We start from the raw sequence: 18,812 nt of genomic DNA, 5'->3' as shown, positions 1-18,812 counted from the left end.
CAAATTATAGCCCTGGGGTCAAAATTGGCGCCGCCCGGGGGGGGTCATTGATTTTCACTATGTACATATAGTAAAAACTTAAAATACCTTCTTGTAAAAACCCAAAAGGCCTAGAGCTTAGATATTTGCATAAGGCATCATCTGGTAGACCCTTAACCAAGATTGTTCAAATTATAGCCCTTGGGTCAAAATCGGCCCCGCCCCGGGGGTCATTGATTTTCGCTATATGTACATATAGTAAAACTTAAAACACCTTCTTGTAAAGACCCAAAAGGTCTAGAGCTTAGATATTTTGCATAAGGCATTGTCTGGTAGACCTCTACCCAGATTGTGTAATTATAGCCCTGGGGTCAAAATCAGCCATGCCCCAGGGGTCATTGGTTTTCCTTATATGTATATAGTAAAAACTTAAAAAAAATTCTCTTCTAGCAATTGACAAATGCTACAGGTTAGATATTTTGCATGAAACATTGTGTTGTAAACCTCTAGCAAGATTGTTCAAACTATAGTCCTGGGGTCAAAATTGCCCCCGCCCTGGGGGTCATTGATTACAATATATACATATAGTAAAAAATAAAAAAATCGTATTATCTGAAGGTACAAGGCTTAGAGCTTTAATATTTGTTAAATAATATCATCTAAAGGTACTCTACCAAAGTTGTTCAAATGTTGCCTCTTGTCTTCTCTAAATTTACAAAGGATAGAGTTAAGATATTTTGCATGAAACATTGTGTAGTGGACCTCTAGCAAGATTGTTCAAATTATAGCCCTGGGGTCAAAATTGGTTCCGCCCCGGGGGTCATTGATTTTCATTATGTACATATAGTGAAAAAAAAAATTTTGTCTGAAGGTTCAAGGCATAGAGCTTTGATGTTTGATATATAATATCATCTATAAGTCCTCTACCAAAGTTGTTCAAATGTCAAAAATTGGCCCTGCCCGGGGGCAGTGATTCTCATTATGTTCACGTAGTAAAAACAGAAAATAAAACAAATGTTTTCTGAATGGGAGAAAGCTATAGCTTAGATACAATGTATTTGACTTGAAATGTTGTTTGGTGGACCTGTATCAAGATTGTTATTAAACCCTTGGGTCAAAATTATGCCTTGCCCAAGAGGACAGTGACCTACTTTCTTGTCCTTTGTTGTACAGCAATGACATTTTGACCATGTGCACAGTTTTAGTTGTAAAATTGAACTTTGACCTAGATTTTGATGATGTGACCTACTTTCTTGTCCTTTGATGTACAGCTATGAAATTTGAAACATGCGGTGGCATAGCATTTTTCTCAAATGCAATCTTGTTTTTTTCTTGTATAAGTAAGTAACTATTTTTAAACAGCGAACTATTTTTACGGGTTCCTTCTTTGTTTACAGTCATAAGATAATAGATTTTGTTGACAGTAAATTAAGATATATGGTTACCATGACAACAAAGATGTTTTATTGGGTTCAATGCTATTGACAAGCCAAAAAAAAATCATTATTTAGTGGTCTCAGATCTAATATTTTTTTCATGTTTCATGATACAGTCTTTCTTACATTACAGAAAAATATATACGAAATCATATAATACTCATTAATGTGCATGTGTGTTTGTTATCTTTTTTTTTTTTTTTTTTTTTTACAAAATTATCTTGTTTTCTGCATTATTCGTACTTTTAAAAAAATTAAATCTGTAGGACATACAATCTGTTTATTTTTTGACATTGTACTACAGTATATACCCATTTACTTGTGTTTATTGTGTTTTTTTTATGTCACTAAATTTTTAGATTATTTATGTGTAAAATTATTATTTATAGCTTACGTGACCTTGAAGGTATAATACCGTATATATGAAAGGTTATGTGATCTGTTGAATGTTTCTATAATTTCAATCCTCTTTAAGTGTCTGTACTATCTAATTGATTCTAAGGTGGCTATTGGAAGTATAGGTAGCAGTAAATCTCTTGTTTCATGTTATTCATTTTGAATAGAAAATATTGCGAAAAGAAACAATAATAGGGCCGCCATCTTAAGTACCCATTACGTAGGACGTCCGTTTGTCATAACAGTATTCACATATAGATACTTATGTGGCTTAATGGACTGATATATACTTAAATGGGTAATTGAATTGATAGATACTTAAGTGGCTAATTTGACTGATAGATACTTCAGTGGCTTATTGGACTGATAGGTACTTAAGTGATTAATTAGACTGATAGATACTTAAGTGGCTAATTAGACTGATAGATACTTAAGTGGCTAATTGGACTGATAGATACTTAAGTGGCTAATTAGACTGATAGATACTTAAGTGGCTAATTGGACTAAAAGACATTTAAGTGGCTAATTGGACTGATATATACTTAAGTGGCTAATTGGACTGATAGATACTTAAGTGACTACTTGGACTAAAAGACATTTAAGTGGCTAATTGGGATACTTGAGTGGCTAATTGGACAGTTAAAAAAATTTTAAGTGATAATCAGCTATGTTAGTATGTGACTGAAATCTCCTTATTGGCTAAAAGAACATAGGGAGAGCAATGGATGTAGCCACATAACTATCCATGTGTGAGAATGTCTGTCCGTTTGTCTGCAAGAGCTCCGTGTGTATCTTATAAAATATAAGATAATGTAACTAGTTTTATACTGGATAATAAATTTACGTCTGAAATTTTTCTTTAAAAGAAGTGGTGAAAAATATTTAACCCAGTCTTTATATTTTAATATGCTATTGGATTTCCTGAGCCCCCAAAAATGGTTCTTTTTTTGTTGCAATAAGTACCTTGGAATTAATCATTTTAGTTGTCATGACCTATGTGATACTTATTATTCACATTGAGATTGAAAATTTGGTTTTGATGAAGTTTATTTAAGAGACAAAAACATAACGATATATGGAATGAAGACATGCAGTTTTGGAATTAAGGTATCCTGTATATGGAATTAAGTCATACTGTATTATAACAGAATAAAAGTCGGCATTTTAGCCATGTCTGGACATATATGCATGCATTATATGATATGAAGTTTTCTGTATATGGTGTTACTGGCACTATTTGTAAGTAACAGCAAAAAATGACTATTTGATTTTAAATCCTTTATTTATTTTTAGGCAATTTGCTTTGATAGCTTCTAGACCTATTACAGTTCAATAAATTATTTATTATTGTAATTTTACAGTTGCCTGTTCTAATAAAGTTTGAATTACATGTTAGCATACATTACAAATATCAATATACAGTCAAATCCGTTATAAAAGCCACCTGATAAAGAACACCCTGTAGATAAAGACCACTTTTTGACAACCCTTCATTTATAAAATAGAAAAAGGGTAATCTGCAAATAAAGACTTCTTGTCCATTAAGACCAGGTTTGGTCTTTGGATGAGTTTTGTTCACAGGGTTTGACTGTATGATGGTGATTTTTATACAGTAACAGACCGGACATCTTTTGGCCATTATTTTAAATGGGAATAATTTATTTATTACTGATGAAGATATTTTATCCAAAAAAAAAAGCTCACAAAGTTCAGTATTTTAAAATATTCAGCAATTGGTTATCTACAGAAGAATTTTAAAGTGTAATCACAAGATTAATTGATATTTATTGGATCATATTAGGACATGGCTAGGTGATAAAGATATTTTAATATTTATCATTGTCAACTCTTAGATCTATTTAACCAATTATTTCAAGTGTTGACTGCTAATCAACAGCAAATGTGACTGTTAGAAGAAGAAAATGTTGTTGTTTTTTTTTATTTTGTTTTATATACTTATATATATAAAGGTTGTATAAATGTATAAAATTGAGTTCTCTCATAAAACTGGGTTTTTACTGTTAAGACTCTCTCAAGTAACGCATAAAACAGAGCTGGTGATAGCATAGCTCTTGTGTTACATACCGTTTTATTACCATAGTTAAAAGATGAGATAGTGTGAAATTTGTTGATTTTTTTCCTCCCCCCTATAAAATCTTAACATTGTTTCCTTTCTTAATACTCTTGATAGTTAGTATAGAGCCATTTACACTAGTATTATAGAGAACTAGCAGCATTTTTGTACTCAGAATATTCAAGAATATGAACGTTTTTACTCAAGGGAAGTAAGTGATGTTTAATTTTTTTACTCAAGGGAGGCTACTGATATTCATTGATAATCATTAAAGGGAGGTAAATGATTGTGAAATTTTGATAAAAGGGAGGTAAATGATGGTCACATTACAATCAATGGGAGATAAATGATGACTGTGTTTTATAAATGTGAGGTAACTGTTGGTGAACTGTAATAGGAGATAAAATTATTATACTCCTTTTTACTAAAGGGAGGTAAACAATGGTCACATTTTATTTAAGGGAGGTAAATGATGGTAAGCTTTTGCTAAGCTCTTGCTATAAAGGGAGACAATTGATGGTCGAATGCTTTATAAGGGCGTTTAGTTATGCTAATGAGTGTGTATTTGTTCATGTGAATATATTCATATGTAATAATTATGTACAGATTTTGTAAAACAAATGTATAGATAAAAAAAACAGTGTATATATAATTATATAACATGCATTTTAATGTGATTCCAGTATATAAAGAAATATCTTTAGCATCTTTTAGATGTTAAATATGCTTTGTAACTCTTGAAGTAAAATTCTTCCAATGAAAGAAAATGGGTTTTGTCATCTTTTTGTGCACCAAAGATAATATATTTGTTTTAAACCAAGGTTTACCTGGGTTCAAGCCCTAATCAGGCCACGACAATGTTTCTTCATATGATTCTAGTATAGGCTGGTTCCAGGAAGCAGACTCGAAAGTCATCAATATAAGTTGCAAGAACTTGTTGTTGCAATTGAGCTTGAATTAATATGTTTAAACCAAGGATTACCTTATTAGCTCCAGATTAGCTCGAAAGTGCTCGGAGGTGAGCTTTTATGATAGCAGTGTGTTGGTCATTCGGTGTTGTTCACAAACATCTCCTAAACCATTTGATGGATTTTGACCAAACTTTACAGGAATTATCCTTTGAAAGATGGTTTTCTACAGAAGTTTTATAATTGGGTGCAGTCTGATGCATAAAGCAGATCACAGGAGCTAAGAATAGAATTTAATGTAAGATCTTAAAAAAAAATCCCCAAAACAACAATACCCAGAGTTTAGATGTTTGGCACGTAACATCATCTTGCGGTCCTCTACATAAGTTATATTAATCATGACCCTTGGCTCAAAATTGGCCCTGCCTTGAGGATCATTTTGTTTATGTAGACTTTTAATGGAAATTACAAAAAAAAAAAAGAATTATACATAAACCTTTATGAAACTGCAATGTCAAGAGCTTAGGTATTTGGTTTGTTGACCTCTGAAAGCTATATTAGTCATTTCCTTGGGATGAAATTGGCTCTGTCCTAAGGGTCTACAAAGGTATAGTAAAATAAATCAAAAATATTTTTGCATGGAGTATCAACATGTGACTTAGATTATAGACTTGTAAAGTAAAAATGTCTTTAAATCTCTGACAGTCAAGCCAAGAGCTTAGATATTTTGCATGAAGCTTCACTTTGTGGTCTTCTTTAAAATGTATATGAATCATGTACCTGGTATCAAAACTGGCCCACACTGGTGGTCACATAAGTTATGTAGACTTCTATAGTAAAACAATTAATTAATTAAAATTGAGAAAATAAGAATCCCTAAAGAAAGCCCAACACGGCAAAATTGAAAATGTTGCAGGCTCGGTTTGATTAAGCCTGTTCATGGGCGATACTGTCGAGTGCAAACTACCCGTCACGCCCCCTAGCACCGACTAAAGCAGAATTCAACATGAACTGGTACAATTTAGAATATTAAAACATCCGCAGATGTGTTAATATGGCGGTTATCATGGAACCTTCATTGTGACACGTAAGTGCCATTTCATGAAAAGCGGCATATGGTCCCCAATTAAAAAATGCTTGTACCCTAAACGAGAAAACAAAGGGCGGAACTACAATGTAAATAAAATGGAATTTTGAAAGGGTATCTGAGGTTATGAAGCCTGCACATATCACATATATGACGTCAAAAGACAAAATTAAAATGCAGGCCACATATCCTAAGGGTGATTCAACAGTATTTAAATGAGAAATACTGAAAGCACCCAACAAGAAAAAAGTCGAATAGAAAGAACTAAATTACCACAAGCACAACAAAAATGTGCTGAACGATCTTTAAAGATCGGAAATATAACATCTCTGATTGAATGAACGGGGCGACTTTTTACAACATCCACACGACACAAACAACGCTGATGTGAAATTACAATGTAAAAAGCTTGGCTATTTGTCATGAAGCATTTTGTAGCAGGCATCTACAAATATTAAAAAAAAATGCAGCCTGGAGAAAAAAAGACAAGCACAATGTGAATGATTACTTGCTAATGCATCTCAGGTGGGCGATCCAGGGCCATCATGACACTCTGGTTGAAGAAAATGCGAAACTTTTTTATCCTGAGCTATTGTTGTGACCCACTTGCTGACATCTGCATTAACCTTTTTGGTTCAGATTTTGTTTATGGTCATTAATTTCATTACTAATAACCCTGAATTATATTGAGTCTTAGTATTGGATGCACTGTAGTAAGTTCTACCGGTCACGTCCGTTTTCATATCAAAGACAATGTTGTAATAGCAATACTTAGAATTGCTCATTTAATCATTTTTTTTTACTATTCAGAGCTGTGTGAAAGTCCTAAGTATATCTTAAGTCTTAGGACATGAAACTAACGTTAAAGTCAGTGTTTGCTACGGAAATCAATAGTTGCTTAGGAAAATGAATGGTTGCTATCAAAGTCACTGGTTAGAACTAACTTAAGAAAGTTTCAATGAACGTTTTAATCTTTGACAGTCAAATACTGTAGACTTAATAAAACTGTTAATGTAAGAAAGAAATCAGGAGTTGCATGGTGGCTTATTTTTGTGATTCACTGTAAAGGAAATCTATCAATAATTATCCAAAACTCTGATTGTCTTTGAAATACCCCCACCACTTAATGTTTTACTGCACATCAACTTGGAACTTCATAGATGGATATATAGGATTCAGTGAGACCAAGAACCATCACTGTTTCGTAAGTCAATGTCATCTATCAACATAAAACTTCGTATTAGGTTTCTGACAGAAAGGCATAAAGTTGTTGTTGTTGTTGTTGTTTTTTAACCAGGCTAGACATTATTTTTTAAAGAGAAAAATAAAATGTTTTAGCCCCAATCTATGTTTGTATGAGGTCAGCACATTGAATAAAATCGTTGATTTCATTTGGTGAAATGAGCAAATATTTTTACATGTACACTATTTCTGTAGAATGGTAGAATTTAAAGGTGCTACACTGAGCTAGGATCAAAAGAACATTAAGAACATTAAGCCTAAGAACATTAAACTTGAAATTCTTGGATAGATCAAGTGAAGCACTTAACATGTGTAATAGTGGTCATCCAAATGGTCTCTTTCCGGTGGCGAGAGAAAACAAACTCAAACACACACACAATAGTGGTCACTTCTACGAAGTTTTTCTTACGGCCAGGTAACATCTTACATTCAATAATGTACATGTACGAGGGATGATCAAAAATAAACCGGACTATGACTGGCAATTGAAGAATTTTCGTCCTATCACTTATTGTTATATATCACACTTAACCGGAAAACAATACCTGTAAACTGATACTATATCTAATCTGATAACGCAAATAGCTTGTTCGTAACAGCGAATTCAAAAACCATGGTAACACACACCCGGCGCAGTGCGTAAATTCGCCTTGACATCAGGCACTTTATGCTGCGTGTATTTTACAATATGGCACATTTAGATTTCAAAATACGCCAAAACGTCATGAACCATATCTTTGACGTTGTCAGTAAAAATGACCTCATTTAAACCATATTTATATTTACAGTCACAATTCAAAGGTCACATGTTAGTGAAATACTCGCGTTAAAACTATGTCGTCGGAATGTCTAGAAAATCGATCAATATGTCAAAATTGTCAAATGTAAGACGAGAAACTGTTTAAAACGTAGAAAAAGATTATGGCTATCAAAGGAAAAGTTCCAGAATTCTAAGCATATTTTTGATTAGCTTAAAGGATTTAGAAAGGATAATAAAGAAATAGAAAACAAGTAAGGGAGAGACAGAAAAAAGAAAATTTCAAGGACGTTGGTGACGTCAATCGCCAAGACGTTGAAACATGACAGTCGATTGACTGCGGACATTTTCAACGATGTTCGACAGTAGCTTCGGGACGGTGCAGTCAACTCTGAGGATTTTAAAATGATGATAGTTAATGTATTAATTACATGTATTGTATTCTTGGTTAAAAATTGTATCAATTATTTTCTTATTTTACGCAGTAGTCTTATGGAGAAATTGAGTCAACAATTTAACAGTCATTGTTCAAATCGGCTGTGCGTTTTAATTAATTTAAAATTAGATGTATGACAATTTTGATCATAGTTGTATTATTCTGTTATTCTTTCGTATGTATGATACATTATCATTCAGCAACATTATTTTACATCATTTGTAATACATAATATAGTTAATTGCATGTGCGATTTTGTTCAACAATCAACTTACAGAAGGAAATAACGGAAGTTTGTGTCATTACAGGAGCTCTTTATCACCATTCATTCTATTACAATACAATATGATACCGACTTGTATAGAAATATATATAGGCAGTGGATCTGCCGCATCAACAACATGACTGTAACACATATTGGCCTACTCCGTGAGTGAGTAAACAGCTGCTCCGTTAAGGACAATACGCTTGTGACGTCGTTAACGTCAATTTTAAAGTTATACCGTGCGCCGCATTGCTTTACATGTACATGTCAATAACACCATAACTTTTTTCTTTGTTAATATTTCTTGTTGGTATTTTTTGTATCATTTAGGGGAAAGATTCCGATTTATTTTCCGTGTATTGTAATGTAAATTCATTTAACAGGTAAAGAGTCATTTACAAAGTCCTATTAATTTTTGATCATCCCTCGTATTTTGTCAAAGTTTGTATTTCAAAGTTTTTTTCTTAGGAAAGTTAGATATAACACGTTTGGTAAGTCCAATATTTCGAGGAATAGTCTTAGAAATGGAGAAATGTGCCGATCACCGGTATATTTTGTGCATGCTATAATGGATACTCGTTTCCTCTCGCAAAAAAATAAAAATAAAAAAAAATTAAAAAAGCGTCGAGGCTTGGTTTTTCGTGGGTTGCCAGTATTCTGATGACAAATATACAGTCAATGATTTTTTTCGTTAATTCTCTGTTTGAATGAATGTTTATAAGCTATAGTTTATATTGACTGCGGCCTGTTTCCCAGAGTTAATTCAAGTTTATTTTATAAAGGTAATTATAAGTAGCGGATTATTTAATTTATTATCATTATGAATACATTTTGTAAATTTATCTTTATTATATCACAATATATTTTGGTAAACAACAATAATAACTACTGTATACTAGTATGTTATTGCATAAACTATGTCCATGTTACCCAAATAAATGCGCCTCATCAACGCAAAACTGTTTGTTTGTTTTGGTTTTGGTTTAATGTGGTGTTTGATACCACTATAAAACGACGCACATAAATATGCATTTCTACATTTAGTTTATAATACTTTCAAACAAAAAATACTTCAGCACAAACATAAAAACATAGTTCACAACAGGATAGAACAATATTGTGTCAATTTAAAAAAGAAGGTAAAAATGACGAGATCTGTTTTAAATTATATTAAAACATTCGACAAGACTACTAAGACAGAGAGAAAACATGTCCACAGAATTGGTTGACACATTATACACGACGCATCTCTAACCGTTGATGACACTGAAGTGGTTGTTGTTGTTGTTATGATAGAAGTAGTAGCAGTAGTAGCAGCAGTAGTAGTAGTAGTAGGAGGGATGTTTGTTGACATGCGCGTCTCTGAAACCTCCGTGACCGTGATAATAAGCTTTTGTCTTGGCACACAGACTGGTGTTCCAATTTTTAGATCAAGTGTTTGCCCTGTGGTCGACAATGTTACTTTAACAATGCCAGTTCCGCGGACAAGAGTCAGTTTTGTGCTGACGTCATCGCACGTGACGTCTATGGAATTCCCTATATAGTCAATGTCTTTCAGCCTTCATATGAAAGAAAAGAAAATCGTGACGTTTCTTATTTGACATATATTATGTAATGACGCAATGATTGGATCTTTGAGCTATGCATTTATTTTGTTAGGACTCCATCTTTAAGCTATATTACATTAGGATGCAATCTTTCAGAAATATTCTATAGAACTCAATCTTTGTGTGATGTTACATTAGAAAACAATCTTTTCTACATAAACTCGTTCAATAACTCCATTACTTTCAGTGCTCGTATTATTAATCAGTTTTTATATAGTCACATATATATATATATACATGTACATGCATTCAAGTACACAAGTAATGTTAGCTATGCTATATAACCCATTAAAGCGGCCTAAAGGTTAAATATGTTATTTTTATATAATTCGTTTCATATAATTGTCACATCAAATAATTACGGTAGAAAACGAAATTTGCCGACGATAAAATAATAATTAATAAGGAAACCCCTCAATACCTAAAATCTATCGTTTCGCACAATCGTTTCCAAATCTTCTATTTTTAGAAACGAACGTCACTGACGCTTGTGACGCTGTTTCGAAGAATAATAATGATAATAATTAATATGATGCAATTTTTCAAGATAAAATTACTGAAATACTTAGTCTGAAACTACACAGAATTGTTTTTTTCTGGCAGAAAATAAAAGCTGAAGGCTGCTTTAATTTACCTATACGAAGAGGTATCAGGAAACGGTGAACAGTTTACTGAAAGACTATCCTTGTTAAACCGAACCCCTGCATAGCCAAAGATAAGTGAATGTAAGTAACCTCCCATGCCAGTAATAAAATTTGTCGTGCCGCTGCCATCAGCGTTCTCCGTCCAAATCTGAATTGAAGGTATATAAAGTTACATAGATTAGACAATAACACAATATATTACAAAATCGCAATATATGTTACACGGTAACAACATAGACTACTCGATTACTTTAAAACTTAGACGGTATATAACCGTGTACTCGTTACACAATTACACTATTACTATATTGGTTTGACTTCAAATCCCCTGTTTTTTATTTACACCAAAGGTCACATGGTAGAACTACTTTCAATCAGTATTATCTCCGGGATGACAATAAATTATCTGCGAGGTGTTCCAAATTATAGATGTTATTCAATGTAAGCTGCTTTATTTCTATTCAGACTAGATCTAATTGGAAAATTTAATTTTATTCGTTTTTTATTGAAACTGACCATCAAAATAGTAAATATTTTACATTAAATGGATCCCGCCTGTTCTTTAATTGATCATAAAATGTTGTATTGGCCTTGTCCAATTCTCCAATCTCTAGCCATCCAATGGTAAACATTCCCCATGACATGGCGGGCCCTCCTGGCGTCACCTGTGAATATAAGTAGTACATAACGCTAGTGATTTTGCAATGCAAATTTTATCTAAGTATTATATCATCCACCTATATATCTTATAGTTTATTCTAGAAACGATATTGTATATCCCCTGAATTCTGCTAAACTACATTGACATTTGTGTGCAGGTCAAGATGACGATTTTGAGGACTTCTACCAAAAAGGTAGTCTCAAATCTAATTTCAAACATTGACAATCAGGAGAATCAGCTTCAATAAATTCCTATCTTACTTTTAAAACATGAAAAGTATTAATAACTTAGAATATATGAAAATATTGATCCAAATTGCACATGTTCCATTTACAATGGTATTTAGTTGCAATCAATTTTATACAGTATTTTTTACTCGTTATGTATGCATTACTGTCAATGGTATTTGAAAGAATGAAAAACAATTTGTCCAATGTCCATGCGACAATAGTTTTTACCTTTTTTGTCCACGCAACTATAGTTTTTACCCATTTTGTCCACGCAACAATAGTTGTTGCCTATTCTGTCCACGCAACTATAGATTTTTTACCAATTTTGTCCACGAAACTATAGTAATTACCCATTTTTTCCACGCAACTTTAGATTTAACCATTTTGTCCCGCAACTATACTTTTTACCCATTTTGTCCATGCAACTATAGCTTTTTCCGATTTTGTCCACACAACTATAGTTTTACCCATTTTGTCCACGAAACTATATTGTCACGCAAGAACGACAACTAGTGCAAGCCCCCAGTCAGATTTATATGTATTTTTGTAAATTTCTTTCCATTAACTGCTCACCTTTGCATATATTTCAAGATCATTTCGTCTTATTTCTTCAGACATGTTCATCTCCAATGGCCATCCTAACAATATAACATCTGCCTGTTTTACTGTAATACCTGAAATAAAATTATTAACTTATACATTACAGTAAACTACTGGGTTCGTGTTAATTTAAGGTCGAACGTTTTCCAATACATTCATAATAAATGGATCAGCGACTTCCACAAAAATATCTTTTGACTTAACTTCAGTCAAGGCATTGCACGTTAGTCAAAGTTGCTATCCAAGCTTTCTATTTAGAGCAATGGGATAATTCGTGGATTAAACACCAACATGACGTCAAATGTGGCGGCATTAATCAATATGACGCCTACTTGATTCTTTCAAAAGATATTACTTCACATACGTCTAGAAATTTGTAAACGAACAAGCAAGCCTCTGTGAGGTTCAACTAGTTTCATTGAAGTCATGGACACCAGATTCTATTGATAATTTCTTACCTGTAAATGTACAAAATATCAAGTAAGTCATTACCTGCAGGTGCGCACAAGTTATTCAATCCTAAGAATGCACTTACTGGTGTTATAGCCGTCAAACTCGGGGTGATATTGTCGGCTGCTATCAAATGGAATTTTAATTCTACGCGCAACATCCGCATACTTTGGTGGCACGTGACATCCGGTTAATTCACAAACGTATGATGGAAGTAACAATGATTTTTGAGCGAGGAAGTTGGTATAAACGGAGTTGTTTACGGGATAGTGGTACTCATCAGGCGGCATCACATCTGGAAATGGTCACAAAAAAGAAGCTTATGAAAAGAGGTTCTTCTCGAGTCATTAAAACTAATTAAAAACACAAACGTTCACTTTAAAATACATGTATAATTGTATATTATTAATATATTAATATCATTTCTAACTTGTTGAATCAAATTTTTTGAAGTTTATTTACAAATTTATTTTAAATTCATAAAACGACCATTTTGTGTAGATCTATTTATTTAATTCCACAGAACAATACAGAATAAAAATTAGATTTCTAATCTACTTTTAAAAATATCAAACTTTTTTAAAGACACCTGTAATTTCATATACGTTCTGTGTTTTATTGTTTACAGTGCGAGATATCCAAAAGTCCGCTATATCAAATATGGCCTCCTCAATACGTCCGGTTTTTAACATTTGCACATCTCTTGTAGTCATTAGGTACTGTTGAAAAGCAAGCGCTACGTCACCGGATATATGCACCTCGTATTCCCCGCACGGTCTACTTGGCGTCACATCTAACCCTAAGAAGCATTTTTTTCAAAAATATAATTCAAAACCTTATTGCAAGGGTTAGACATGCTAAATACATGTACTAATCAAATAAATGTCGTAAAAGGTGTTTACCAAAAATGTTATATGTGTCATGCATGACGTCATAGGAAGAGCGGGAAATCCAGAAGTCAGCCATTGCAAAGATGGCGTCGCTCATGTTCTCATGTAATAGAATCCGAGTATCATGGGTTAGCATAATATACTGCTGGAACGCTTGCGCAACGTCACCGGTCACGTGATCTTCATACTCGCCGCTAAACCATGGTGTAACGTCAAACCCTACGTTTGTGGCGTAAAAACATGCAAACGTTACATAATGATATGCATTAGGATTATGAAAAAATCTAGCTGATAGAAAATGCAAGATTATACACGATTCTATCTTTAGGCATGCTATGTAAGTATAGGCTGGGGAATTAATTACGAACATGCATCCTAAGAGCAAAAAAGCAATAAGAGAACGTTCAAGTAGAATATACGAGTAACAATCATAAATCTATATCTAAAAAATATTTTATGTTAAAAAATGACTTAAATTATAGCAGACGATGACGACGTTTTATATTGATTCATTGCTGGATCTAGCAAATTATATATTTTAATGAAATATGTCTAATAATCTTCTTAGGTGGCAAAATCAATGTTTTCACCATAATGGCAACTTTTCAGCTAACACGGCTGGGCAAAGATGGTCTTCTGTGCATTATTTTAGGCAATTTGGTAGAACGACAGTACCATTAGCTCCTATATTTTATAAGTCAACTCTTGGAATAGCGTAGATTCAAACCAATGGTTGGTTATTGACATATTGTTCCGAGTTGTCACCCTTGCCACACGGACACGGGGCAGATATTAATCAAAAGTACCTGACAAAGCGCCTTCCCAAGGGAATCTCGCTCCGGCAAAAGAGGTTCGTTTCGCATATTCCTTGGCAGAATCGAGCACACGAATACGTGTGTTAACTATCGTCCTTCCTAGATCAGAATTGAGTAGTAATATAGGCGTAAACATCCATGTATCCTGATCCCAAAAGATGTGTCCTTTATAACCCTTAAAATAAAATTAGAAAGATTTAAAAAGGAATCAAACAAAACTCTCCCAATTTATTATATATTAATTTTACTTTACTTATTTCTCATTATGTGATATTACTTTAAATAATTGGTGACTACAAGTTATTAAAGAAATTTGGCCTAAACATACACCCTAGCAGGCACACCAACGTTGTAACAACGTTGAATTATGGACAGATTTCAACGTTGAAATACACACTATGTTAGGGTTTTAGTGTAGTTCATATACATGTATAATCATTTGATATACTTTTTGAGCTCATTTGATATAGTAGTAGCTATTTTAGCTCAATTGTTATACTGATATGAGTAGTGGTTAAGCTCATTTCATAAACCAGTACTGTGTAAGCTTTTTGATATCTTTTGTTAAGCTCATTTCTTATAGTAATCAAGCTCATTTATATAGATAAAGTGATATGGTATAGTTACCATGCCTACTCATTTAATGTAATTGTTAAGCTTATTTTCAAGATATTCAATGCTTATGCAGTTTATATATATGTCTATGTTATTTAAAATAATTGCCTAGCTTATATGATAACATTGTAAAGCTAATTTAGTAACGTTTATCTCAACTTTGAAGCTAACTTACTTGACACAAATGTAAATCGTATTTGATAACATTGCTATGTTTATTCCATATACAAGTATAATGATTTTATGCCCATTTGATTAATGGAATTTAAACGGATTTCATGGAAGCTATGAGTGCTTAGCAACAATAACTTATTTAATTGGCACTGAGCATATTACAATGCTTGATTGAATGATATATTTACGTCATGAGCTAAATCCGCCGGTGACAATCCTACGAAAGGCCAAGTCTTTTCCTCAACCGTCGGCATCGCACTAAATATATAATACAGCGAACTATAGGTCACTGCCGACAGGTAGGTGTTGCCGTAAATGTCAACTCGACCAGCGTCCCAAACCTCGTGCCAAGCGTTCCTATGAGATGATTCCAAAGTATCGTTAAGCTTCATTTCAATGCCTGTGAGGAAAATGTGTTTATTGTATAAAGTCGGCATTTTCCGTAAATGTCCTCAATTTATTTTACAATACATTATGGTAAATGTTTATTTATTTATGATACACAAAGAGATGTCCAATAGCATCAATATTATTATCGTCGTCATCATCATCATCATCATCATGATATCATCAACATCATCATCATCATCATCATCATCATCATCATCAACAGAAATGATTGGAAATAATGAAACGCGCGCACACCCGCTAACAAATGCAGAAAAAAATAGAATCTTAAATTATATTAAAGCTCAAACCTTGTATGTAAAATTTCTTAGTTTCATCCTTATAACGACCGACAGCCATAAGAAAAGTGTGTTTAACTGTTGTAGTTTTTCCCGCCCCTATAACAAAGCTGTTCGGAACCCGACTATAATACACGTGGACTGGCGTCCGTCCTGATTCCGGAGTTTCAGCAATCTTCGTTAATCCATGCATATACCTAGATACAAAGCATTGTTTTTGGTTAATGCTAAAAACATGACTAGATTCTATAATTGGGAAAGAAAATGATTGATAAAAGCAATTCTTGTTGTTAATGTACTTCTCATTATGGTAATGGAACGCTTAACGCCAGTAAAGACCAAGACCATTTTTGTAATTCTAACCAGACCATATATTACTGGCTACCCATTTATATACTTTGATGTTGATATTCTCAAGACTTAAAACAGAAAGTTTCATTATTAAAAAGCCTCGTATATCCCACTATACTAGGGCTTACAGTTGCTAAGCAACGAAAATGCATATTCTACGCCACCGATGTTATGCAATCGTCTAGAGGTGCAATATAGTTAATACAAAAAGTATATAGCAGATTGCAGAGCTTTAGTACCTTTTTTTTTAAACTAAAATTCGAAAGTCAACAATACACAGTTACAAAATTCAACATAGTACAAGTCCATCAAACAGTAAATTTAGCTTTATTGTTGAGGACGTTCAAATATAGTTTTAGTAATATTAGATATACTGTTATTTTTCGAAAGTGAAAGCTCCTATTTACATGGTATCGTTTAGTCCGCTAGGTGTACTTGTAAAATCTATATCTACGCTGTCATTTCCTTTCTTAACGTCCAAAGATACGGACAATCTGGAATGGTTCCCGTTTGCCTGGACAGTGAGTTCGGTAACCAGCAATCTGGACATAGTTCTGTGAGCATATATCTTTAATTCCATGGTCCAGTGATCACCTTGGTAAGTCTCCACATATATGCCTGTGTAATATTGCACGTTCATAACTTAAAATATTTGGAGTTATTACAATACTGAATTGTTTTTAACTCATGGAAAGAAAGATTCTATAACATCGTTTTAAATTCTTATTCTATATAAGACGGTAACATGGTGCAATTCACAAGCAACGTCTGGACGAAAATTATTGGGATAATCTTTTTTTTATAGTACTTATTTGGGTCATATTTCATAGATATACTACACGTATCATCTGAACCTACACACACACACCCACGTACAACCTAACAGAAGGAAAATCCATTACTATATTGATACGAAATGACGTTGCTGACGTTATGTAATTAGAGATCAAGTGTTATTCTAAATACAAGTAAGCGTTTAATAAAGGCACCTTGATCTGCTTGTCACACCTCTAGGTACCACTTAAACTTTATTGCAAAACATACCTTTATCCAACTGAAGACAATAAGAAATCTTTGAATATGGAAGATTTATTTTGCTGACATTTAATGACGTCATAGCGGGAATTCTGGCTCGTGTCGAATCCGTCCCGTTACCGTTGTATAATCCGTTCATATATACGGTGTTGCTATGGACAACCGTTGCTACGTGACCATTTCCAACAGAAGGCCAAAGCTTTGCATCGCCGGGTGGTCTAAGGTTTTCAGAAGGAAAAAAAAACTTTAAATATTAATTTACCTCACGTTAAGGTTTAACACATTAAAGATCCTGTATGTTTTGCGATTGATATTGTTACTGTGTCTATACTACACTTGCAAAAAGTTATATATGATATAATTATGCAAATAAAACAATTTTCTAACATCAAAGAATATGTAAAATGTGTACTGCAAATATTTGTGCATATTATATTTAATCAATAAATTACATGCATCCATTTCTTATTGGAAAATTTGACTTAGAATTTATAGGAAATAAATTTCTAATTACCTCCCTTTATTTACATGAAATGTTAAATTTGGAAATATTTTTATAAATAATGCTTATTGGAACTTACAATATTGACAAATCTTAATTTGAGCATCATATTTATGAAATAAAACTATGAAAAAATTGTGTTACAGGATCTTTAAACTATTGTTTAAGATAATACAGGATGTAAAATATATTAAGGCAATATTTCAAAACCGAAAAGCTCATTCATTTGATTTAAAATGACACTGGCGGCATGTGCGCCAGATAGAGAAAATCACGAGCCGCTAATATCCAGTTCATTGTCCCACTTTACACTGTCCAAGGTTTATAGGAAATGATAAATCATTGCAGAAATAATTTAACTCACTTATCTGTACAAAGATTCCAAGAATCTGCGTCATCTTTGCCAATATTGTTCCAATTCAACGTCAAATCCTCAGAAGAACAAACTGTTTCAGAACGCACCGTTAGTAAACTGCGCAAGAAAATAAGCCAAATTGTCAGGAATGCGTACATCATGATAACTTCAGCAAAAATAATGTAGATATTTATGTATATATATTCCTCTTAAGATTTAACGACTTTGCAAACTAGTAGTTAATGGTCATGTAAATAAAGTCATTATATGTGACATCGTCTGTTGCACCGGAAGTTATGGTGTATAGATAGATACAGCAACGAGAATATGCCTACGTCTGCGTTATTATGTTTCTATGAGTAGTATGAGTCACACTGCTTTAAAGTACAAATTATATAACATACCGTAATGATAATAGAAGAAGAAAAAACTTTGATTTGTTAGATTGATGATAGATTTAAAACATACAATATATTCTTCTTTATTTGTGGGAAACAAATAAACAATTTAACCAAATTCAGTGGTAACTTCAGTGGTTGCTTATACTAAATAATTACAGTAGCAAATCATATAGTTCATGTAGAAGTTCAGAGCACAACATCTGTCAAAGATGCGGT

The 18,812-nt window shown here is 33.0% G+C and overlaps 1 protein-coding gene across 2 annotated transcripts; it reads right to left on the bottom strand.

Moving 5' to 3' along the window:
* Nucleotides 1-9,325: 9,325 nt before the first annotated feature.
* On the bottom strand, nt 9,326-18,456 carry LOC132738791 (protein-glucosylgalactosylhydroxylysine glucosidase-like). Of its 2 annotated transcripts, none has more exons than XM_060726390.1 (12): nt 18,205-18,456; nt 17,348-17,556; nt 16,711-16,921; nt 15,965-16,149; nt 15,455-15,666; nt 14,469-14,652; nt 13,362-13,571; nt 12,858-13,067; nt 12,296-12,396; nt 11,371-11,496; nt 10,822-10,979; nt 9,326-10,139 (listed from the first exon to the last, which is right to left on the bottom strand). In XM_060726390.1, exons 1-12 carry the CDS (start codon nt 18,354-18,356, stop codon nt 9,746-9,748), a joined length of 2,352 nt encoding a protein of 783 aa, XP_060582373.1. In that variant the 5' UTR covers nt 18,357-18,456; the 3' UTR covers nt 9,326-9,745. The 2 variants fall into 2 exon arrangements, with proteins under 2 accessions (XP_060582373.1, XP_060582374.1); XM_060726391.1 differs by lacking the exon at nt 13,362-13,571 and adding an exon at nt 13,675-13,881 and having other exon boundaries at nt 9,328-10,139; nt 18,205-18,455.
* Between the last annotated feature and the right edge of the window lie 356 nt (nt 18,457-18,812).

Source organism: Ruditapes philippinarum, unplaced genomic scaffold, assembly GCF_026571515.1.
Source record: "Ruditapes philippinarum isolate M1 unplaced genomic scaffold, ASM2657151v2 ctg1078_1_1_1_1, whole genome shotgun sequence".
NCBI lineage: Eukaryota > Metazoa > Mollusca > Bivalvia > Venerida > Veneridae > Ruditapes > Ruditapes philippinarum.
This window is presented reverse-complemented; position numbering and strand designations above follow the sequence as displayed.